This window comes from Lissotriton vulgaris, chromosome 9 (genome assembly GCF_964263255.1).
Source record: "Lissotriton vulgaris chromosome 9, aLisVul1.2, whole genome shotgun sequence".
Taxonomy (NCBI): domain Eukaryota; kingdom Metazoa; phylum Chordata; class Amphibia; order Caudata; family Salamandridae; genus Lissotriton; species Lissotriton vulgaris.
In genome coordinates this window covers 1,212,982,665-1,213,006,962 of record NC_141697.1, presented here as the reverse complement: position 1 = coordinate 1,213,006,962, position 24,298 = coordinate 1,212,982,665, and the positions used below count along the sequence as shown (strand labels likewise).

At 41.2% G+C, this 24,298-nt stretch overlaps 1 protein-coding gene across 1 annotated transcript in view; it reads left to right on the top strand.

Annotated features, from left to right (window-relative positions):
- The window catches only part of LOC147693060 (uncharacterized), a 294,395-nt gene that overhangs the window by 105,084 nt on the left and 165,013 nt on the right, over positions 1-24,298 (top strand). The window contains exons 20-31 of the mRNA XM_086939574.1: positions 464-499; positions 2,388-2,459; positions 2,882-2,926; positions 6,377-6,412; positions 7,693-7,728; positions 8,273-8,377; positions 9,328-9,363; positions 11,682-11,717; positions 16,183-16,230; positions 17,752-17,787; positions 20,117-20,236; positions 23,666-23,875. Of these exons, the coding sequence (XP_086795700.1) occupies positions 17,776-17,787; positions 20,117-20,236; positions 23,666-23,875 (342 nt within the window). The 5' untranslated portion in view covers positions 464-499; positions 2,388-2,459; positions 2,882-2,926; ... (5 more) ...; positions 16,183-16,230; positions 17,752-17,775. The remainder of the gene's footprint in view (positions 1-463; positions 500-2,387; positions 2,460-2,881; positions 2,927-6,376; positions 6,413-7,692; positions 7,729-8,272; positions 8,378-9,327; positions 9,364-11,681; positions 11,718-16,182; positions 16,231-17,751; positions 17,788-20,116; positions 20,237-23,665; positions 23,876-24,298) is intronic.

Genomic DNA, 24,298 nt, shown 5'->3' with positions numbered 1-24,298 from the left:
CTCTCTGGAAGATTAGTAGGACCAAGGAAGAGGTGGTCACGTGTCAGACTTTCTGGGAAGCTTGACCATCACTTCTACAGATCAACTAATATACCAAGAGCTTTGATGATTATCTTAAAAGCCTATCTACCTAAATAACCAATTATTTTGCAAATGTCACATTTCAACCATTTATGGCGCTTGGGTCTGGTGGACCAAAGTCTCTGAACAAATGGCTACGATAATGGGCATTTACTTGAAAAAAATACATCATATTACAAGGAAGGATCTTTTAGTCTAAGAGATGCAGACTTGTTTCTGTATTGGGATTTATGTCACAGTGACTTGTGCTAAATCTTAACCTCCATCTTTGCCCTCTCTTCATCATATGACTTTTAAATAAATGCCTATTTCTTTAGAACTTGAGATCCTGTTTAGAGTTTGGGATTCTGACTCCCTTTGTCTTTTCTGTTTCCTTCCCTAGGGAGACTCCGGAAAGCAGGGTGACCCAGGGCGAGACGTAAGTATTAAATGTTTATAAAGTATATGCTGCAAACTGCTTTGCCTCTACGCACAGTAATAGCTTACGGGATGGACCTTATAGTCAGCAGATGGCATACAAAGTCACTTACCGCTACATTTCGATGCTGTGGTAAAAGTAAAATCAGGCGCAAACTGGCTTTTATGCAACGGTTTACACTTGTGCGCATCAAAGGTTTGACACATATAGCGGTCAGACTCATTTTATTTCATGCACATTTCCTCCAGGCTCTACCTATGGGGGGGCTGTGTTGCCCAAAAATAATTCTAAGAGGCATAACTTGTAATACACCTGATTGCAAAGACTGAGCTCAGTTATTCTTGGCCTCTGCCAGTACAACACCTTGATTTTGTAGCAAAAAGCAACCTCATAACTACATAAAAAATATTCTACACTATGTTTTTCGCACAGTTTTTCTGTAGCACTCAGAATGATGTGTTAAAGCATCAATTCCGTCATGGCTTAAGAATAAACACCAGGTGGTAAACCCAGCAATATTGAAATTAATCATTATTACTGCAGAATCGAATTGGATCCGGAGCAAATTCTGATGATAATACTATATGTCTAAAGGAAAATACCAGCTAGTGGGACACAATCAGCAGCTAAACACTCAGGGCCTGTTTCACAAATTAAATTTACACTTTTGTGTGAATCTACTATTTTTTGCTATTAAAAAACTACGGGCCCGATTCACAGAACTAACTTAAGCCAAAATCCTAAACTTACTGCTTTTGGTATTCACAGAAGTTAGGATTTTGTCTTAAGTTTGTCTTAAAACAGACTTAAGATAGACTTAAGTTAGGATTTTGTCTTAAGTTTGTCTTAAGTCTGTCTTAAGTTTGTCTTGAGACAAACTTAAGACAAAATCCTAACTTCTGTGAATACCAAAAGTAGTAAGTTTAGGATTTTGTCTTAAGTTAGTTCTGTGAATCGGCCCGGTATGCTTAATTACATTTTATGAATGCGGAGGACAGGCCTTTCGTTTTCTGAGTGGTGTAAAATTGCCCATTTGTTTAATATGTGTTTGCTTGGTTATAATAAGGGTTGTGGAGCCATCAGAGTGCAATTCTAATCCCAGCTTCAAAACTCGATACATTTAAGGCCTGTGGGAGATCATGTGACCTCTCTATGACATAGAAGTGATAGATTCAAAAACTGGTAGGGCCCTATTCACAAAAGTAATCTAAGACAAAATCCTAACTTTATGATTTTCGGTATTCGCAAAAGGCATTTAGTAGTAGTAAAGTTAGGATTCCTAACTTGATTCCTACTAAACTGATACAAAATCCTAACTTTACGACTTTCGGGATTCACAAAAGGCATTTAGTAGTAGCAAAGTTATGATTCCTAACTTTACTACTACTAAACTGAGACAAAATCCTAACTTTATGACTTTCGGTATTCAAAAGGGCATTTAGGAGTAGTAAAGTTAGGATTCCTAAATTTACTGCTACTAAATTCCTTTTGTGAATACCGAAAGTCATAAAGTTAGGATTTTGCCTTAGATTACTTTTGTGAAACGGGCCCGTAGTTCTTGGCACACATGCTAAGTGATGGTATTGAGCAATGCCAAGAGTTCATCATCACGCGATCATGCATATTCATAAGGCCAGCACTTCTGTTAGGGGAGGGCAGGCAGCGGCCTCATGGTGCTAGCCCCAGGAAGTGGCAAATAATACAAAAGGCCTCAGAACATTTCCTTTGTTGTTCATATGGAGAGTGCTCCAGGTGGTCAGTTTCTGCCTTTTGCTGAAGAGTGAAACATCATGGTGCTGGTATGACTGATTATTACAATGTATAATGCATTACCCTGTCTTTCAAAATGCTAGCATGCTTCTCAGGATCTTACACACTCTTGTTACAGGGGCTGCCCGGCCTTAGAGGAGACCAGGGACCTCCAGGACCAATCGGACCAGTTGGTCCACCAGGGCTACCTGTGAGTACTTGTGTATTTCTTGGTGAATTGCACTTGGCATGGATGGCAGACACAGACCCCATGGAATCACAGGGTCTGGGTGGGGTATTTCTGACGATGGACAATGTCAGCGTTTGTTTCTTGGTTATCTATTTTCTACTTATTGAACTATTTGTAAAGCGCTCTGATACCCTTCTAGGGCCAAGTTCGCGCTATATAAAACATTATAAATGAATAAATAATGGACGTTCACAGATGAGATTACCATACTCAATGCTTCTCCCCATCTGATCCCTCCCTCTCGTGGATCCACAATGTAAATAATGTAAATTCTGTAATCTTTGTAATTTAAGACACTTTTGTTTCGTGGCTTGACTGTGTTTTTCATGAGGATGGCAAATTCCTCCACTGGGATTTGAAAATAATTTTCAAATTTCTTTTAGGGTAAATCTGGAGACGATGGAAAACCGGGGCAAAATGGAAAAAACGTAAGTCTTTCCTCAATGTATGCTTCTTGTGGAATGTATACATAGCTGTTAATTGACAGATTGTGAGAGAAAATGAGTATCATAATGGCCTCAACATTAAGCTCTACGCTGGATTCAAAAGCAGCAGTTCTTGTTTAACCGCTGAACATTGTTTCTGCCCGCCATAAACGACGCGCTGAAGACAACCATGGCAGAGACGGCGTTTGCTTACAAAGCGTCCTGGGTGGAGCCTAAGTTGACACCCCCTCCCACCCTTCCTCTTTAATTGTATGCAGATTGAACATTTGGGAGGAAGGGGAGGGAGGCAAGATTAAAAAGTGCCATGTAAAGCAAAACAACAGAACGCAGACAATGATGCCAGCAGCCTTCAGAAAAAGTGTATAAACACACTTTTTCTTTGAACCAACGTTGTTGAGAGACTCCTGCAGGGAGCTCCAACGCCCTCTAGAGGTCGGCGCCCTGGGCGTGGGACCAGTTTGTACATGCTAAATGCCAGCCCTGACATGCGCTATATTTCAACTTGCAAAACTGCACCACTTTCTGTCTCAATCTGGCACTTAAATATCATCTGTGCATCATTTTAGTTACCAAAAATGTAGCATAACGCTCCTGTATGACTAAAAGACTCAAACACCCCCTATACCTCCACCTCTTATGGCCAAGCATTGTGCAGAACTGTCGAGGTCACCTCCACTGCCACCTGCCGGTGTTCATGTGAAGGTGCAACCCGCCATTCCACCAGTTCCTTCTCCAAATGTCATCTCTTCCCAGGACACAACTGAGCACAAAATGGTGGATGAGAGGTGTGGCAAATGTTTCCACTCCACTTCATTTAGAAGCAGCTAAATTAGGGCTAAAGAAACTCTGCATGCTACCTATTACGCAAGCATAAGTAACAATTTATACATCCTACCCATCACATTTAGGTTCTGTAATTTAATTTCAGCTAAATACTTTTCAGAGAATTCGACCATGTCTGTGAGATGCTCTTGCTGCTATAGGCACTGCTTCTGAGAGCAATGTTTATAGTTAAATTAATATATAAGATATTTGAATTTTTTAAGAGCTCGAAAGAGTGGACTTTTTGGTCCCTGCCAGAAGACCATTGCAGTAATCTACTCGAGAGAGTATAAGGGCTACCGCCACAGTCTTTCTGGAGTCGAGCGGGAGGAAATCAAAAAACTTTCTCAGGGACTTAATTATGCCGAAGCATCTTCCTGCTACATTACAGCCTCTGGCGCTTATATTACGGCGGATGGGATATCCATAGCATTTCAACAGAGTCTAACTTTGGCCAAACCCTAAATAAGGCTTTAAATACAGACTTAAGATGAGCTTCACTTGCACTTTGTCATCCACAGGGATACAACTGGTAAGTGTGGCATCAGCAGCATTAACTTTCCTGTCATTAGCAAAGAATCCACAAAATAAGTGACATATTGAAACTTTTTACTCATTACACTTGTGCAAGTCTGCTCAACTTTAGTTTTCAGTCTGTGCATTTTAAGCAGCTGTACAGTTTCAGTTCTGACGTTTTTTGAACAGTGCAAAGAGTTTTCAAAACATTTTAAAAATGTATAATGTCTTACGCTGTTCTTGTCTAGATGTAAAGATGTTAAGCCTTTTTAAATATGTGCCGGTAAATATTAGGCAAACGACAATCCTATTTGCAATACTGTGAGCAAAGATCAGTCTTTATGTATTGATGTTGACACTAAAGGGCCTCCTGCACATGTGCCATCCACTATTTTGGCCATGAATGTTGCCCTGTCCAAGCAAAGGATGCTACAAAGTAATAGTAATTGAAACAGTCTTGTGTTATCAACCGGACAATTTTATTCAGTTCCTCCTCAAAAGATCCTTTAGTATCTATACTTGGAGTTCATCCAATACCGAACTATGTTTAACGACCACCCCCATCATCACAGTTATAACTTGTCAAATGTGGAATCCGCCTGTTGGCGTATGTTATTCTTGCGTGACTGTGAGTGGCTGTGACGTGGATTTGCGCTAGTGTGCAAATGCACAAAGTATTTCAGTTTAGCAAAACAACTTTCGCCTTGGGCATCTGAGGATGTGTAGGGGGAGCACTGCAATTGCAAGCTAGTGCACGCATGCACATGCGCAGCGTGGGCTTATGGCGAGCTATTGGGCTTTTGTGGTGTTTTACTACTGAATTGCAGGTTGAAAATGCACATGTCTTGAAGACAGAATGGTTTTTAGGGTGTCAGAGAATGGGCGCACTGCCAGTATGGTAGCACTATAGAACTAGGTAAATTGTGGTGCAACTGGGTGAGTGGACAACCATATAACCACTCTGAGGAGAAGCAAGCAAGCTAAACTGCTCCAAAGTTACAAGAAAAAGCATACCCTATGCACACACTTGAAATGTAAAAATTGGAAACAATGTTCATATGCAATAGTCCAATGTGATACAGAGAAACAACAATAGATTGCAAATTGTGAAGATGAATAAATCTTTGTCAATAAAGAAGTCTTGTTCTCCTTGTTTTATTCAAACACAGCATGTGGACAACCAGCCGACACGTGTTTCATCGCGATTTCGCGACTCTTCAGGGCTCCAATGGTTGTGTTTAGTCTTTACGGTCGCAATTCCGGTGATAATTCCGACCCGGAAGGGCCCAGGACCATTAAAAGTTTATTGCGAAGTAAAGTACCAATGCTTACAAGCGAGTGCGCTTGTGCTGTATCGCCCGGGGGAAGGATATTAGTGTCAGTTCCTTTCCTATCTTAGCCTCTGGTATGCCGGAAATGAAATGTGATATTTCGCAGCCTCGTCCGGACTTGGTGTCTTCAGAGCGTTGTGAATTCTTTCCTTCTTCTCCCGGGTCTCCGTTGTTCGAAGTCCGGACGAGGCTGCGAAATATCACATTTCATTTCCGGCATACCAGAGGCTAAGATAGGAAAGGAACTGACACTAATATCCTTCCCCCGGGCGATACAGCACAAGCGCACTCGCTTGTAAGCATTGGTACTTTACTTCGCAATAAACTTTTAATGGTCCTGGGCCCTTCCGGGTCGGAATTATCACCGGAATTGCGACCGTAAAGACTAAACACAACCATTGGAGCCCTGAAGAGTCGCGAAATCGCGATGAAACACGTGTCGGCTGGTTGTCCACATGCTGTGTTTGAATAAAACAAGGAGAACAAGACTTCTTTATTGACAAAGATTTATTCATCTTCACAATTTGCAATCTATTGTTGTTTCTCTGTATCACATTGGACTATTGCATATGAACATTGTTTCCAATTTTTACATTTCAAGTGTGTGCATAGGGTATGCTTTTTCTTGAAAATGCACATGTGTTGCTTATTTGCAGGGCCCATTTATATGGTTACCTGGTTTCTGGAGTTGTTGTGGTTCATCTTGCTTCCACATAGGACACAGTTTTATCATTGAGAATTTAATTGTTCTTCTTCTTTACAGGGTGAAGAGGGGACCCCAGGAGAAGACGGCAGGAAGGTACGGTACCAGTCGAAGGACCCATGCGTTGAATCTATAAGCAGCCTACAGGAGCTCAAGATTCTAAAACATTACTTGTATAATGGTGTCCCAAGTGGAAAGGCACTATAGACAGGGCCACAATATTAGACCCAGCAACATTGTGTGAAGTACAGAATTATGTGTGATGCATCCTAGGTGCTATTTAGTTGCATCTACAAGTACACTTTCACCATCCCTTGTTCCTTATTTCCTAACAACAAGATGTGGCTGTCTACAGCTAGTGGACGGGCCATGCAGCTGTTCGCGGTGTCTAGTAACCGATGTGCAGTGGGCATGTGATGGGGAGCCCTGCAGTCACTGTTCTTACCAACAGTTTGTTCTAGTTTGCAGAGAGTTGCTCTAACGCTCTCATCATTTTCCTGTGCTTTTCTTTTACACATTCCTGTCATCAGGCCTGTTACCTCAATGTATCCTACTAAGACTACAGCTCCCAGACTTCATTGCATTATTAGATAAAATCCTTTGACGGGAAGCCCGGGTGTCCTAATGACATGGTGTCATCCGATAACCCACTGCCTTGCTCATATTGACCAATAATCCTCTGTCCAATTAAGTGCAGCACCCCTAATTCCTTGATTTTTATAAGATTCCCACCAAGCTGTCCTAAATGCATATCCCTGTTGATTTAACAGATACTCAAATACATACTGGGGCCATCACATTATATATATATATTAAGTATTAGACATAAAATAAATCCTGGGCTCACTGCAATGAATACCCTCGACATTGCCCCTTCCTTGCACGTTACCCGCTTCACTGCAGAAGCGCCATTCTGTTGACTTGACACTCGCTCAACCCCTTATGTGTTGCGCCACGGACCTGTAGAAGGCGAGCCGGCATGGGGGAGCATTGACAGAGAGCACAAGATTGACTAGGTAGACATGGCTATCTAGCTAGACATAACCTGATAGAAGATAAACATCAGACATGTCTTGTTACATTCCACTCCAGCCTGCTATCAAGCACTGGCTGATTGATCTTTTGGGAGAAAAAAGTTTTCTTCACAAGCTTCTATTTCTAAATAATCTATATTGTTCTACTACTGGCCTTTGCAAAAGAAGGTTGATTTCCCATAGGAGAGCCCAACCCAGTTGGCATTGTTAGAATGTCTCATTTGATACACTGCTAGCATTAATTTCTTCTTCTGCTTATATGATTGCATTTGATTATTTTTGTGTTTGTTAATTCATCAATCCTAAATCATCTCTTTTTTTCTCCTGGACGTATATCTTTAGGGAGAAAAGGGGGAACCTGGGACCTCTGGAAGAGATGTAAGTAACAATGAACTCTTAGCAAACAACTTGATAAACTGAACAATATAATTTGGGAGACACCTATTTTTGCTGCCTTTAACTTGATAAACGAAAATACAGTGGGGAAGTTCTGTACTGGGTCTTTTAGTACAAAATGATAAAAAGGAAAAAAGATGATTGTTCCCAAAATTGGTTGAACAATAATAATTTGTTCTAAAAACTTTGGGAGTGAAGCCATTTTGGTGAAACTTTTACAGCCATCAAATTTAGAACTAAATATAAGATTCCTGTAGCATTAAAGGGTAAAATTCAAGATGGTTGCAGATCATTTTAATAATGGCTTCAATAGGAAGTAGCATCAGCCTGTGCCCTTTAACTTCTTGGAATTCACAGTTTGATATCACCAACATTGACAGAAATATTTTGTTCACACTAAATTACAATTTTGGGTTAAAGGTAGGTTTAGTACATAAAATAAAGTTCAATGACTTTATAAAGCCATTTTTGTACAATTGTGTTTTATAACTAAAGTCAAGAAAAATTGTTTTGTTCTGATTAACAGGGGCGAGATGGTTCGAAAGGTGAGCGTGGAGAAACTGGGCTTGCGGGACCTGTCGGATCTCCTGGTGTACCTGGTCTTCCCGGACAGATTGGAGCTCCTGGCCAGGTGAGAGATACCAAACACAACACTCCACACAGCATCTGTAACAGAATGGTACGGTGGGAGTAGCTAGACATTTCAAGCAAAAGTAAAATAGGTTCAGTTCAGACTTTTCTGGTGCATGGGGTTATATAGGAACATTCAAATTCCTTTAGACTGGGGCAGTGCAGTGGGAAAACACAGAATCCCATCTGGCTTTTAACCAGGGTGCTCACATTGGCTGCCGGCAGCTAGGGGTGGGTTCGTTGACGTGTGTATCAAAGGCCACCATATTTTATTGTCTGTACGTATGGAATAGAAGTTTAGCGAATGCCCCAACATTCCTTCTTTATGTGTGGGGAATTGTATCTTCCTTTGGGGTGACCTTTGCTTTAATTGCTGTGAATAAACTTCTTTTAAATTTGAATGTATACTCTAGCAATGCATTTAGAAGGCATGCGTTTGGGATATATATGTTTGCCCGTCACCTAACCCATAGCTTGATGCCCACTGTAATGGTTTCTGAGAGCTTAGAGTGGTTATTTATTTTTGCTCTTCTAGAAGTGCCTAGTTGTGAGCAGGGAGTAATCTACCTCATGGCCTTATTAGACTATTTTTTCTCTAGGGGACTCTGTAGAGCAGCAAATGCCGCTAAGAGGCAGTCGTTTATCTTAAACTTAGGTTTTCAGGATTACTAAAATTTAGGCAAATAACTTCCCTAAAATTCTTTACATGCAATTTCCTTCATGTGCAATCATAACGGATTTCACTATTTAGTGAAGTTCAAGGCAGACCTCCCTGTAGCAAAGTTTTCCAATTAATATGAATTTGTAGGAGTGATCCCAAGCATGTGTTGAGTCTTGCCAATCTTGTGGACAGCGGAGGAATCCTTGATCGATGTTGATTATATAAAAATCATAGATAAAAGAAAGTATGGTCTATCCTAAAAACAGATGATTCTTTTTTGTTTTTTCTAGGGGATCCCAGGCATAGCTGGCCCTTCAGGAGCTAAGGTAAGGGAATGGAAAACAAAATCATGACAATTGGGAAAATGGAAACTGTTTACAAGAAAGTAACTGAGAAGACCACCCAGTACATTGTTGGCCTGTCCAGGGGTCTTCCACCCTATAGAGAGGGACAGGTCTTATACCTAAGAGCCAGGGTAGACATGTCAAACTTCGAATGTTCAGGAAGTTGCAAAGTTTTGCTCCTTTGCACACATCACCTGCGGTCACAATGTATTCCCAAAAACATTTGCTAGTGATTTATTCCACTAAATGAAGACCTGCTGACAAAAAGTAGGATTTGTAATTTTTTTCCACAGAATCTGCTTTAGGTAGGATTTTACACCACATATTTATAAGTTGACAATATTTTGTTAAAAGCCACATAAGGTACAAATTTCAATATTGTCTTCCTAAAATGTAATCTGTCAATACAAATTGCCATCAAAGAAACACATCAATAGTAAAAGCAATTATAACATCTAACATTATGCAACTATAAAATACCTGGTTTCAACAGTTTTTGCTAGCAATGTCTATAAATTTCACCATTTTAAAAAAGAACAAAGGGGCATATTATCAAGGGCATTATCGCCGCTCTAGCTGGACTTTTTCCCGCTAAAGCGGCGATAATTTTATCGCCCTATTAGCAAGCTGTCGCTAACAGCAGTTAGCATCAGCTTGTAGGCGATAGCGAGCGGTTTGGGGCCCTCTTTGCATGTCAGCGATATTTATCGCTAATGACATGCAAAGTGGGCGTACCCAAACTGTTAGCAACTGAAAGCAGTCGCTAACATCGCTATCGCCTATTATCAACGCAGGCGACGCGATAAAAAAATTGCGCTAAGCGCGAATATCGCCAAAACCTAACGCCTGCTCAGACCACTTCTTAACCTGTTTATCCAATGGGAGGTGGATATTCAGGTTAAGACCGTATTGGCGATGATGCCTGAATATCGCTGGATTTCCAGCGGTATTCATGCATTAAGCCGCTATCGCCGGATATTTTACCACATTTGAGATAAACGTTGCTAATTGCACGTTATCTCTGCGATAACATCCGGCGATGCGCTGCAATAAAAAAATAAACGCTAAGCTCATTTAGCTATAATTATCGCTATTTGTTGCTAATATGCCCCACAGTTTTTGCTAAAACAAACTGCATCCCTCCACATGAAGATGCCAAATAATAGGTGTGAAGGACGTCCCCAAAGACTCATTCAGCCACCAGATTTGGGCAGAAACATAATTTACATTAAATTGACCCACTTCTTAATGACGCAGTGTACAATCTGAATAATCACTAAAAGACAGCCACATTACTCTAAATCACCAGTGAGTGCCAACAAGAATTGTAGCTTTCTTCTAAGCTGCGTGGTCTTTGGAAGCACACAATATTGATAGCTTTATTCAGGGGTGACACAGTAAAAGTCTAGAAGACAGTCAGGGCCTGATTCACAACTGTACATTTATACTTCTCTGTACGCTTATGATTGTTTGTTATTCACAAAAGAATTTACGAGTAGTATCTTTACGAGTGCAGAGTCTCAGTGAATTCAGTGTTTATTTGACATTAGGAGTACTTGAATTAGTTGGAAGCAGCTAATACATTTAAAAGTGTTCCAAATGGGGGGCTAAAGATATGCCTTTCCACAGGCCTCAAAAATCCTTACGATATCACTCCATGTTCAGCACTACAGAGGCGGACAGCCATGAAGGCCGATCCACACTCGACTTTAGGTCCTTAAATGTAAGGATGTTCTCTGAGAGCTGCTTATCTTGAGATATCCCTTCGTAGAGCGATTGGATCAATTCCTACACTGAAGCTGCTGTGACTCAATCAAACTTTATCCCTAGCGGCCCCCAATCCACACCAATGAAAGCTGCACTGTAGTCAATGAAACATGTTTAAAAGGTCACCCGAGACATGGACTGCCTGATTTCTCAGTAATGTGACTGCTACGAGGTTTCCGAAACCCTTTATGCCTCTTGGCTATTACTGCAAAAACTGTCCAAACTATTTGGTTATTTATATGAATAATCTTAAAGGGGCCATTCAGTGTCGTATAAAAACAGCTCTCTTCAGCCAGTCCTATATCTTTTACAATCACCAACAATACTCATTCTAGAATGTTCCCTTGATGATGTCAGTAAGGGTTTTGAGATGTATTGTGACATCATTCACAAGATCGTCCTTTAAAAAACATGTAGATTCTTCCCACACAAACAGTTGCTCCAGTAGCTCGTCAAACAGAAATGTCTGATAAACATGAATATGTATCGCTGTGTTCTCAACTTCTCTAATCTTTTCTTGTTTGATATTTTAGGGAGACAGAGGAGAGACCGGACCGAGGGGTGAACAGGTACAGTCAAAGACACATCATGTTTACTGATATTTACACCGTCAAGCTTCACTATGGTCGAAGCTTGTCAACGAACACTGGACAGGGCAAGTCACTTTTATGATTGTTGGACTTGTTGGAAAAGGCCTGCTTTTAGCTACACAGACGCACTCAATATTGCCAAGACTTTTGACATCACTTGCGGTGGGTCGTGTTTGGGGCATCCCTTCCCAATACCGATTCACATTAGTACTTACAAATGTTTTGCAATTGGAAATGCGTTCACAAAAAATTAGAACTTTTCTGCCAAATCAAAGTTGGTGGTATTCCATTCATAAATGGGAAGGGGTCACTTTGGGACCCCTTTCCCTTTGAGAATGGTTCAAAAAATATTTTTTAAGAGCAGGCAGTGGTCCATGGACCACTGTCTGCTCTTAAAAAATAAAAATTAAACTTTTTACTTTTTATTTTTAAATGCATCCAGCTTTCCTTTAAGGAAAAAGGTCCGCAGTTAAAAAAAACAATGATTGCTTTATCTAAAAACAATCACATGCATGGTGGTCTGCTGTTCCCAGCAGGCCACCATCCCTGTGATGGCAGCGAATCCTAGTGGGTCATAGATTGCAACCTACCTCAATAATATTCATGAGGTAGGTCTATTTGCGACCCACTAGGAATCTCTATTTAGGGGATGGGGTTAATTAACCCATTTGTACATTGGTGATAGCAATTAGCAAAAAAAACACTATTTGATCATCTCTATTACTATTGTTCGTACATCTAGCCACAGGTCACACAGTTGCACTTCGCGCTTCGTAATTGGCACAGCACTAAAAATGTTTGCAGAAAACATTTGTGCCGGTTTTAAGTGCTGCTTCTCTTCTAAATGAGACCATAAATGTTTTGTAGACTCAACTCAATATGGATAGACAAGACTTCTGAGTATGATCTGCATAAAAAGCTCCAAGACGAGGCCAAACCAGTGAGCGAACAAACCACTTGAGGAACAGAGGTGGGCAAGCCAACAAATTAACAGGGAGTGCCAAGCCAGAGCCGAGCCAAGGGTCTAGCTCATATCTTAGAGCCCGTGCTTGAAACGACTGATTATGTTTATTATGCAAATCATTCAACAAACATCACACAAAATATGATAAAGTCTCTGTAAAACTCAAAAAGTGTATTTGTTTAACAGATGGTAGTTTTGACAATATATTATGTCAAACACAATAGCTTTTTGTGCAACTGGTATTCTAAACTCACTTATTTGAAAGGGCTTTCATAAGCAATAATGAAGAAATAAGAGTTTTTGTTAAATAAAATATTTACCTAAAGTCATACAATTAATGAGGGGAAGCTCAGATTTATCCAGGTTTTCTGGTTTCACTTTGTACAAATTAGCCAGTAAATGGGTATCTATCTGTCTTTCCTTAAGTTAAGTGTGTTTTCTTACCTCTGTGTGCATTTTTCTGCAGTTTTTGTATAGCGGAAACTCGGCCTGGAGTTTTTGGAGCACCAGTTACATTACACAAGGTCACATTTATTGTTCATACCCATGGGAAGATAAAGTGATTTGCCCAGAATCACAGGATGTTGAGCTGACTCTGAGACTCAAACATGGTTCTCCACTCCCAAAGTCAGAATCTCTGGCCGTAACGCATAGAGGGAGGGAGGCAGGCCGAAGCCACTTGAAAGCTCGGCTCATTATAGGGCCGGGCTTCCAACAGGCCATAATAATGCTAGTAATGATCATAATAATAGTAATAGCAGGAGAGTTTTCGATGATGGATTCTGGGCAACAAGTAATTGGCAAGAGCATCCCCATTTTTTACAGTTGTTCTTGTCTGTATACAATTTTTTTGTTGTATGCGGGCTCCAGAGCTGTTCATTATTGTGAACAAGCATTTCAACTTCCGGAATGTTAAACATATGGAATTATAGATGGGTAACAGTGAATAATGGGTATGTTTCTCATCTAGGGGTTCCGAGTAACATCAAACAGACAATGGGCCCGATTCACAGAATGAACTTAAGACTCAATCCTAAACTTACTACTATTTTGGTATTCACATAATGCACTTACTACTTTTGGCATTCACAGAATGCACTTACTACTTTTGGTATTCACAGAATGAACTTACTACTTTTGGTATTCACAGAAGTTAGGATTTTGTCTTAAGTTTGTCTTAAGACAACTTAAGACAGACTTAAGACAAACTTAAGACAGACTTAAAACAGACTTAAGTTAGGATTTTGTCTTAATTCTGTCTTAAGTCTGTCTTAAGTCTGTCCTAAATCTGTCTTAAGTTTGTCTTCAGTCTGTCTTAAGTCTTCTTAAGACAAATTTAAGACAAAATCCTAACTTCTGTGAACACCAAAAGTAGTAAATTCATTCTGTGAATGCCAAAAGTAGTAAGTGCATTCTGTGAATACCAAAATATTCGTAAGTTTAGGATTGAGTCTTAAGTTCATTCTGTGAATCGCGCCCAATGATAGGTTGTCTATAATATCACTCACAATCCCAGCGTGGATAAAATCCCTGTAATTTGCTGTCATCCCATCCTGGGCCGCATGATAGTTATGGTGGCCAAAATCGTCTTCCTATGCTTTTGACTTCTACTCCAGATCTGGGAAGTCATGGGGGGAGCCATGTAACATGGCCTCTCCTCCCTGTCTCAAACATAAAAGAGATACCTAGCCTCCCATCATAATTCCCTTTATCCTTCCCTTCTTCTCCCATCCCAAAGCTGTGCTTCCTTCTCTCCATCAGAGCAGAGAGCAGGCGCTGCAATGATAGGCTCCCAGAGAGTCCTCTCAGAGCATCAGCGGGGAACAACTTTTCGTTCCCACTCTTGTTTCGTCATTGCAATGAGTAACCAGATTTAGAATCTAGCTTTCAAAATAGTAACTTTCAGTGAGAGCTGTACATACCATATAGGATTACAGATGGGTAACAGTGGAAAATGGGGGAGTTTTTCACTGACTGGTTCTCGGTGAGAACATATAAACAATAACTGCAAAGCCACTCAGAAAACCAAGGTTCTTAGGGGCAGATCTACGGGAAACTAACGCAGCATGTTGCCGCAGGTCATTTTGCTGCACCACGCTGCGTTAGTTTTGAAGCACAGGGATGCAACATATTTACAACAATATGTCTCATCTCTGTGCTTCCCCTGCGCTGGCGCACAGACTGCTGCCATACACCGACGTAGGCACCCTTGCACCATGATGCAAGGATGTCTGCGTCCTGGGGAGATTGTTTTTGTCAATTAAGGTGATTTTTTCTTCCAATGTGTGCTGTAGAATGCAGCACGCATTGAAAGTGGAAAAAAACGAGGAGAAATGAAAAAAGTGTCTCCTCCTTGCACCTCACTACCCCACCCCTAGGGTGGCGTAGCATTCAGACGCATTTCCAGATTTAGGATTTCTCGTAAATCTGGAAATGCATCAGTGGACATGGGTGTTGCATGGGAACACCCACAGCAACACCCATTTCACGCCCCTAACACGCAAAGTGTTATGTGAACAGGGGCGATATTTACAAGCACAGGTTAAGTCACGCAGGGTGGCTTTACCTGTTCTAGTAAATATCACTTAGCAGGCTGCGCACACCGCTGCGTCACACAACATGATGCACCAGCGGTGCAAGGGGCTTGTAAATCTGTCCCTTAGTAGTTTGTTTGCACTGCTAGTGATGTACTGCAATGGATTTAAAGTGAGTGTGATCACACTTGACTGGAAGGACCTGAGGTAGCTCCTTCTGTACCAGTACTGTCCTGTCAGACTGGAATTTCTTGTCATCTCAGAAATGGAAGCATAACATTGGAAGAAAGACTTACTAGAGTGTAAACATTGCCAAGTAGGTTGAGAGTCCAGGAAAATCTAGTCAGATGAATATGGCATTCAGAAGTTGAATTTCCATGCCCACTAGTAGAGCAAGGACTAGCAAATGTCCAATTGGCTAATGGTATGGCAGGACTTAGTGCTGGTTTAGGGCCACCTCAGAACTGAACCTCAAAACTGAACCCACCTTCATCGCGAAGCCATGCCTCATTAGCATAACAAAAGTTAAGTATTCCTAAACGTAGGTGATGCATGCCCTATGTGTTGCTGGACTTCTCTCTCAGCCACCGGTCCAAGGTCTGGCCACTCACCAGGCACTTCTTCACAGCAGATGTTCAGAGTGCATGGGGTTGCACAAAAACATAATACAAGCATTATTTTATTTAGAGGGTTTCATTGTTCTGAAAACAGAGTAGAGGCATTTCTTGTAATGTTAAAACCTCTTATGGATTTTCCATCAGTGCTGGTAAAGCAGAAACACATGAAAATACAACAATGCAGCCAAGTCGTACCTTGAGCAACAAAACTTTAAATGTCATCACATCTGCTCAGCCATGTTCTTTATAAGACTGCAGGTTCTGCTTTTAAGAATTCTGACTCTGCGCCTCACCCTAACCTGGTTCTCTTATATCTTGTGTCTTCGCAGGGGCGGCCTGGCGAGACCGGCCAGAAAGGAGACTCAGGAACTGCTGCTGTGAGTGTTCTTTGACATGTGTGTCCATCAGTTGGCATCCATGACCTTTGCTAGGTTATAGCTGAGTGCACAGGCGCACCAGTAGGAGTCGCTACCCTGCAGGGTAAATTAAACAGGTGTAAATAAACTAAGACATCACTTCTGTTTCTTGCATACCAGCCACATCTACAGCATTTTACTAAGGCCAACTCATTTGGAATTGCTTAGCAAGTGATGGCGCCCATCTCCATGGCGTCGAACACTGCATTTGGAAAACTCAGTCACAGCAGGTGACCTGTACCTTGCCTCCACCTCTCCTGAGTTACCCTCCCTGACCCCGTCTGATAACTCAAGCCCTCATGCCCTGCCCTCATGTCACGCCCTCATGTCACACCTTCATGTCCTACCCTCATTTTCCACCCTAAGCCCGGCCAAATGTCCTGTCTGCCTGTAGACCACTATGCTCTTTGGTTCTCAACCAAACTGAGGTGGATACACTTTCAGTACCCACATTTGTAAATTCCCAGACATGCTGAGACTTTTCTCCCAGTATCAGACCTGCCAAATCACACAGTGCCACCACGTGTCAATAGATATAGGCGATCCTCTCCCAGGCTCCCAGTGAAATGCCAATACAGCAGGGTGTGCACCAAGTGAGCTGGTTTCCACGCAGAGAGAAGGTATCCATCTCATGTTCGGTGGCCAATTTCACGGACTTCAGAAGATGTTGGCGGAAGCCTCAGAAGGCTTTGTTATTTGTTTTTGGGAAAGGGTCTTCTTGAAGTCCTGCTCCTTTTCTTGGCCAGGCCCCCTTCTTGTTTGGCCCAATTGCGATAGGCTCAAATCCTCGCCTCTACTCCAGATCCTGCCCATCCAAGGACCCTCTTCCTCCTCTCACACAGTAAAATTATTTACAAAGGTGGCACATCTGTAGCATTTGAGACATGAGTTTCATTCTAGAGAAATGTCTAGCACATCTGTAGCGTTTGAGACATGAGTTTCATGCTAGAGAAATGTTTCCCCACTATCAGGTCCACTAACTTCCCCTGCCATCTAAATGTTGGTGAGGAGCACAGAGAAGATGTCCCGCTGCCCGCCGTCTCTAAATAAGCTGCATCCCAAGAAATGTACTACTGATATCTGTAGGTGCCTGTTTAACTGTGTATGGAATAGCCTGAAATGCACAAAATTCCTGTGACTTACTGTGGCATTTCCAGCAGAGCCATAGAGATTAAAGCGTATTCATCAACTGATATATGAATATATGAGTTTACAATATGCAGAACTTTATAAGCAGAAAACGTATACAGAAATTGAGCACTCCTAGAACCGTGCTAGAACAGCCTTAGGCCATGATACATGAGAACTACATAAGAACTACAGCAACAACAAATCTGTCCCACCCCCAGGTGAACATTCCCCACAACTACACAAGATTATAGATTTTAAAGTGCTCTCATTACTTTGTTCCTGCACAAGAAATGGAGACAGTTTTCTTTTTTCTGAATAACAGCTCTGCATCTGTTTATATTCTTGTTTCAGAATGTCGAAAAATCCCTTGAACTCATGGGAATTAAGGTAAGGGCAGTACATGTCAGTTAGACAAAATATTTTACTCACACACAACCATTAACATAATCCTCCTCCTATCCTGTGTCTTTTGTGCACTATGGGGCACATTTCCTAGAAAAGTGGCGGAGCAGGGTGTTAGCCTTCCTGGTTTAAAGCTGCGCTCCGCCACGTCTGAAACGCAGGGCTGCACCATATTTACAAAATGATGGTGCATCCCTGCATTTCCGCTTACGCTGGCGCTAAATTTAGCAGCTTAGCGCCAACACAGGCACCCTTGCACCATAGTGCTAGGGTGTCTGCATTGAGGGAAAGATTGTTTATGTGCAGGAAGGTTTCCCTTCCTGCACATAAACAATCTTTAAATGATGATGAAGTTACAAAGCGTCATTTTTTGTGTTTATGTGCAGGAAGAGTCACCTTCCTGCACATAAAAAATCAATTGCCATTTGCTGTTTCTATGTGTGCTGCATAATGAAGCACAAATTGAAACAGCAAAAACAAGGAGAAATTAAGCATTTCACTTAGTTCTGCCCCATATTTACACTGCCCTTGTAAATATGGGCCAGTGTCAAAATCAATGGGTGTTGCGGTGGAACTCCCACTGTAAAACCCATTGCCCATTCCTTGCATGCTAATTATACCGTGAAATGGGGCCTTATTTACAAGGCAGCGTTAGGGCACTTAACGTGGCTTAACACTGCTTTGTAAATAAGGAAAAGCACATATACCCACAGGAACGTTCCTGTGGCGATGGGGGCTTGTTAATATGCTCTTATATCTGCGGCTGTCCTTCCCACCGTTTTCTGTCTACTTTCGCTCATATGTGTTTTCTCTCTCTCTCTGTCTCCCTGTCTTCCCGTGCGTCTCCCTTCCTTCCTTCCTCTCTTTCTCTTTTGTCGTCTTTCTTTCTCTATTCTCTCTCTGTCAGGCTCATTTTCTCATTTGTATCTAGTGGTCTGTGTGTCTTTCTCTCATTCCCTCTTTCTTTTTCACTGTCTTTCACCCTCCTGTTTTCCACTTCCAGTGTCTCTCCTGGTCTGTTCTTTTCCCTCTTCCCCTTACTTCCTTGTCTAGTGTCTCCTGCTCTCTATGTTTTCTTTTCCTCTCGCTCATATATCATCTCACACTTTCTCTTTCTTTTCCATTCTCTTTCTTGCTCTGTTTATTTCTGTCTCTCCTATTCCCCATTTACTCCTGTGATTTTGATCTTCCTGCCTCTTTTACAATTTGACCTCGACTGCCGCTCCCTCTCCCTGTCTCCACTGTGCTGCATGTTCTCCAAGTCCACCTCTTTTTCCTACTACTCTTCTTTTGTTTCATCAGATCAGTTGAAAATGTAGAAATTCTTACACATTGTTTCTGTTTCATCTTTTTTCTCCAATTGACACAGTTTGCTAATCTTATTGTCCTTTTCATCAAGCATCTTGTGAATTTCAAATGTAGAAATTGGGGGGCATATTAGCAAGGGGGATATCGCCGCTTTAGCCGGACTTTTTCCCGCAAAAGCGGAGACATTTTTATCGCCCTATTAGCAAGCTGTCGCTAACAGCAGTTAGAGACAGCTCATAGGCGATAGCTACAGGTTTGAGTCCCGCTTTGCATGTCAGCGATATTTATCGCTAATGACATGCAAAGTGGGCGTAGGCAAACTGTTAAGGACTGAAAACAGTCGCTAACACACCTATCGCCTATTAGCAAGGCAGGCAAAGTGATAAAAAATCACGCTAAGCACGAATATCGCTAGAAACTAACACCTGCTGAAAAGTTGACTAACCTGAATAGTCAATGGGGGGTGAGTTATCACATTAAGCCCCCATTGGCGTTAATGCGAGAACATCCCTGGATTTCCAGCGATATTCTCGCATTGAGCTGCTATCGCCGGATATTTTATCTCATTGGAGATAAACGTTGCTAATAGCACATTATCTCTGCGATAATATCCGGCGATAGGCATCGATAAAAAAAAATGTGCTAAGCGCATTTAGCGATAAATTTCGCTACTCCTTGTTAATATGCCCCTCCTTTTTCCCCACTTTTCACCCATTCTGTGCCACTTATATTTAGGTCTAGAGCTGAATAAAAAGGTTCTTGAAATTCTTTTTTTGGATTCGTTTTGTTTCTCTCAACAGCACTAGGAATTCTGGAAATTGTGGTCAGTCGTAGAGTGGGTAAATTAAGACTACAAAACCCAACATGCTAAGTGCTGTTGGCTTTGAAACTAGTCGACTGAGAGTCAATCGCATGATATGTGGCTAGTTGGCAGCTAATAACAGGTAGACTCTATGATACTTTTTTCAATGACATTTCGATTTTCTGTCGTCTGTTTCTTTTGCAGACTTCCAAGTTGAAAGACCTTATGGACTTGCACGATGAAACCTCTGGACTGTCCCCAGGAAGGAGAGTGCTAAAGGGGGAACCTGGAGAGCCAGGAGCCAAGGGATCCCCTGGGAAGGATGTAAGTGTCTGGAATTCAGTTTTTATGTCCAATTAATGGCAAGATTTGGATAAATAAGAGGAAACATTTTTTCAATTTATTTGATATGTATTATGAATATTATCAGAAAAATAAGTACACAATTGGCATAGCAGTAATATATGAAAGCAGCCTATTAGAATACTCTTTTAAACTCTCAGATGAGCAAAATACATATAATAATATCATATTCATCAAAAGCAAAACAAGTTAATATTAGACCAAGCATTTTAAGATGGTTGTAAACCTAGTCATGGTTCAAATTATAAACCAGATTTTTAGCAGGGGAACAATGGAAACGCATATGCATTAATGTACTTTTTGACAAAGACCCTGGCCAATATCTATTTATTTCATTAATATTTACTATTTTTATTTTATGTAATGTCCTAGTTGTCGATAACGCCTTATTGAGTGTAAAAATAACATTTGGGTGGTGTCCGCACCATGAACTGAAAAACTAAAGTTTAGACCAAATGCCATTCTGAGTCTGAACACACCATTAAATATTCAATTTATTTTCCCGCAGTAATTCTACCTAGTTTTAATTTAACCAATGTTATTCAATTTCACTTATCTATGTATAGTAGTGGCTTTAGGGATTTCAGTTCATTGTTTAAATGTCATTGTCCACACGGACCACAGGAATATCTGATAAGTTAAGTGATGCCTTATGAGCTGAAACTAATCTTGTATATTGACGCAAAATTTGAACGATAAAAGGTATTTTGAAACTGTGAAATAACAAATAGAATTATCTTTAACAATCAGATTATTCCACAATATCCCCTTCAATCTCAATTTACCTCACTGAATAACCTAATATTAATCCTCATGTTACCATTAGATTACATGGCTGAATTAAATAAGCATTTACAATGCAATCGGTCTTGCAATCGCAAGCCTTCGCACCATTGAAACTGTAAATGGCAATGCCTTTTATAAAAAATTGAAAGGCATTGTCATTTACAATACCAACAGTCCAAAGACCTGCAAAATAAATACCCATTGCATTGCAGAGCGCGGTGTCCGTGAAGCGGGCACTGTGCTCGTTATTAAAGTTTAAAGAAAAAGAGAGATTGCGGTGTTCCTGAAGTGGGCGCCGTGCTCAGTATTAAATAAAAATTAATAAATAAACAGAGGACGGTGTGTCCCTGAAGCGGGCACGGTGCTCAACATCAAAGTTTTGAAAAATAAAATTCAAACTGAGGGCGGTGTCCCTAAAGCGGGCGCCGCGTTCAGCATGCAAATACAAATAAAGGCAGCCGCCATTGTCTCCAGCAGTGTCAATAAACAAAATAGTGCTCACCCACTTATAACGAAGACCATGTAACAAGCCAAGTAAAAGGCCCAGTCCTTATGGGTGGTAACAAATGCAGACAAGGCAGGACCAAGGAGAGACTAACAAGCCTATTTACGAATCAGAAGCCAGCATTTAAGAAGGAAAATGACACAAGCCAATGACAAATATGGGCAGAGATTGGGCGGGGCTTCCACTGCATACTCTATTACAGCATGCCTTGCTGCCGGGTGGCTTGATCTACAAATTGTTGTCTGTCAGAGACATTCGCTATAAGGCTGGTCTCAGTAGACAATTTTTTTTTTCTTTAATTAAAATAAGAAAATAATTTTGTTAAAGGAATGGGATCTTTGAGAGCCATTTGTACTAGCTGTGGAGACCTTCACTCAGCAATTCCTTTTCTTTGATTTTTATGCTGTTGGTAATGGTGTATGTTGGATAATTTCCTTTCCTTTCTTTAATTGACAAGCAGAATTCTCAGGATTCAGTTGGGTGCACTAGATGGTGCTGCCTTGTTGAATGAATGGCTGGGTATGTTATTCCGCAAAACTTGCTGACACGGAAGATTGATCAATGTGCAGATTGTTTCCCAATTGTAGTGCTGAAGATTATGCTGACGTAATGATCTTACGCTCAAAAGCCAATAAAGAAATAAAATACAATTAGGGCCTTTTGTACATTTAACCAAATAAGTTTTGTAAATAAACTATCATCAGCAATCCTAAACCATGCATGCCTAAGGCAGTAAGATGATCAACAAGCACCAAAAGTGGGAAAGTTAACTCCATCACTTTAGTTTTTGTCGAAGTTTGGCCAAAGAGATTCTTTCTTTTTTATTATTCCAAAGACATTCAGCTCAAAAGCCTTCTATTCTTTTAAAGACCAAAGGCATAGATAATCAACGAACGAGAACAGGAATCAGCATATTTTAGTCTTTCTAATCTGCCCCACCAGGATGTTTATAAGAGGGACCATTATTTAGTCAGTGAGTTCTAAATGAAAAAAACAGCAATTGCCATTAATTGAAGTCTAAATTATCAGGGGTCCCGATTCACAGAACTAACTTAAGACAAAATCCTAAACTTACTACCATTTTGGTATTCACAGAAGGCACTTACTCATTTCGGTATTCACAGAAGTTAGGACTCCTAACTGTAGGACTCTGAAATGTCTTCTGTGAATACCGAAAGTCTTCAAGTTAGGATTTTTCTCAGTTTAGGAGTAGTAAAGTTAGGACTCCTAAACTGAGAAAAACCCTAACTTTAAGACTTTCGGTATTCACAGAAGCCATTTAGGAGTCCTAATGTTAGGACTCCTAACTTCTGTGAATACCAAAATGGTAGTAAGTTTAGATTTTGTCTTAAGTTAGTTCTGTGAATCGGGCCCCTTATTGCCCATCTTTCAGGACTGCTCAGTCTTTGTAAGTCTCTCTCTTTCAGTTTGTATCTGACATTGCCTGTCAATATGTCACTTGTAGGCCGTGTCTGCCTGACCGTGTTTGTTAATGTCAGGCCATGCCTGTGTGTCAATGTCCACTTCTGTATGTCTGTGGTAGCAGCAGCCTGTCATTGTCAATGCCTGTAAATACCACTCTGTGGGTGTCGGTCATCATCTGCCTGATTGTGGCTTTTTTTTAGTATCTACCGGTGTCAGTCTGTCGTTGTTAATGGTTGGCAATGTCTGTGACTGCCTGTTTTGAGGTTTCAGTGTCTTCCTTTTAGTGTTCTTGTTGGTTGTTCACTATCCCTGTTTGTCACTGTTCATTCTGCTTGGCAGTGTTTGATTGTTAGTAGGTATCACTCTTTTATTGTATCTGTGTATGTTTGTTGCTATCTATATGGATATCTCAAAGTGTCTGCCTGTCATTGTCCCTGTCTGCCTGTCATTGCCCCTGTATGCTTGTAAGCTAGGTCAGAGCCTCCCTGCCTATCTGTATGCCTCAGTCAGTGTCTGTAGCTGTCTGTCCAGCAGTGTCTAGGTGACTAGCCGTGTTCCGCATAAAAGGTGCATGGCCATGCATAGAGAGTTAATTCTCTTAATCTTGAAATCATGTCATTTGATGATTATGAAATTTTGCTCTGTAAATTAATGCCTCTGGTTCTTGCTTGCAGGGAACAATAGGATTTCCAGGAGAGCGAGGGGACAGAGGAGACAAGGGCGACCAGGGGCCCGCTGGCCCTCAAGGACCCATGGGCCGTGCCATTGGGGAAAGAGGTCCAGAAGGGCCCCCAGGACAGGCTGGAGAACCAGGCAAACCGGGCATTCCTGGGGTACCAGGGCGTGCCGGAGAACTCGGAGAAGCAGGGCGGCCCGGTGACAAGGTGAGTGTGAGGGACTGAGCAGAGCAGGCATGTTCAGCAGAGATGGGAGCTGACTGGCTGTCTCTCAAAACACAGAAATATCCCTTACATAGATTGGACTCTGATTCGAAGGAAGCCTGTGAGAAATCTCAATTGCCTCTGTTCAATTTGTAAAATCCCAAATTTTGCATTATGTGAACTCCAAAAAATGTCTTGACATTTTGCATCACTCAATTATGCTGAATTTGTGTCTGCTGGAGACTGGTTTGTACAAAAGCTATTGCGCCTAGAGCTTTGTGATGACAATAGCGACTCATACATGATTAGTATTAGGAAAAGTGGCAGGACACAGACACTTGTGAATGGCACTGCTTACATATATTAATTTTTATGGAATGTATTAGACTGGTTTGTACATCTGCCATTAGTTAGGCCCTGCAGCAC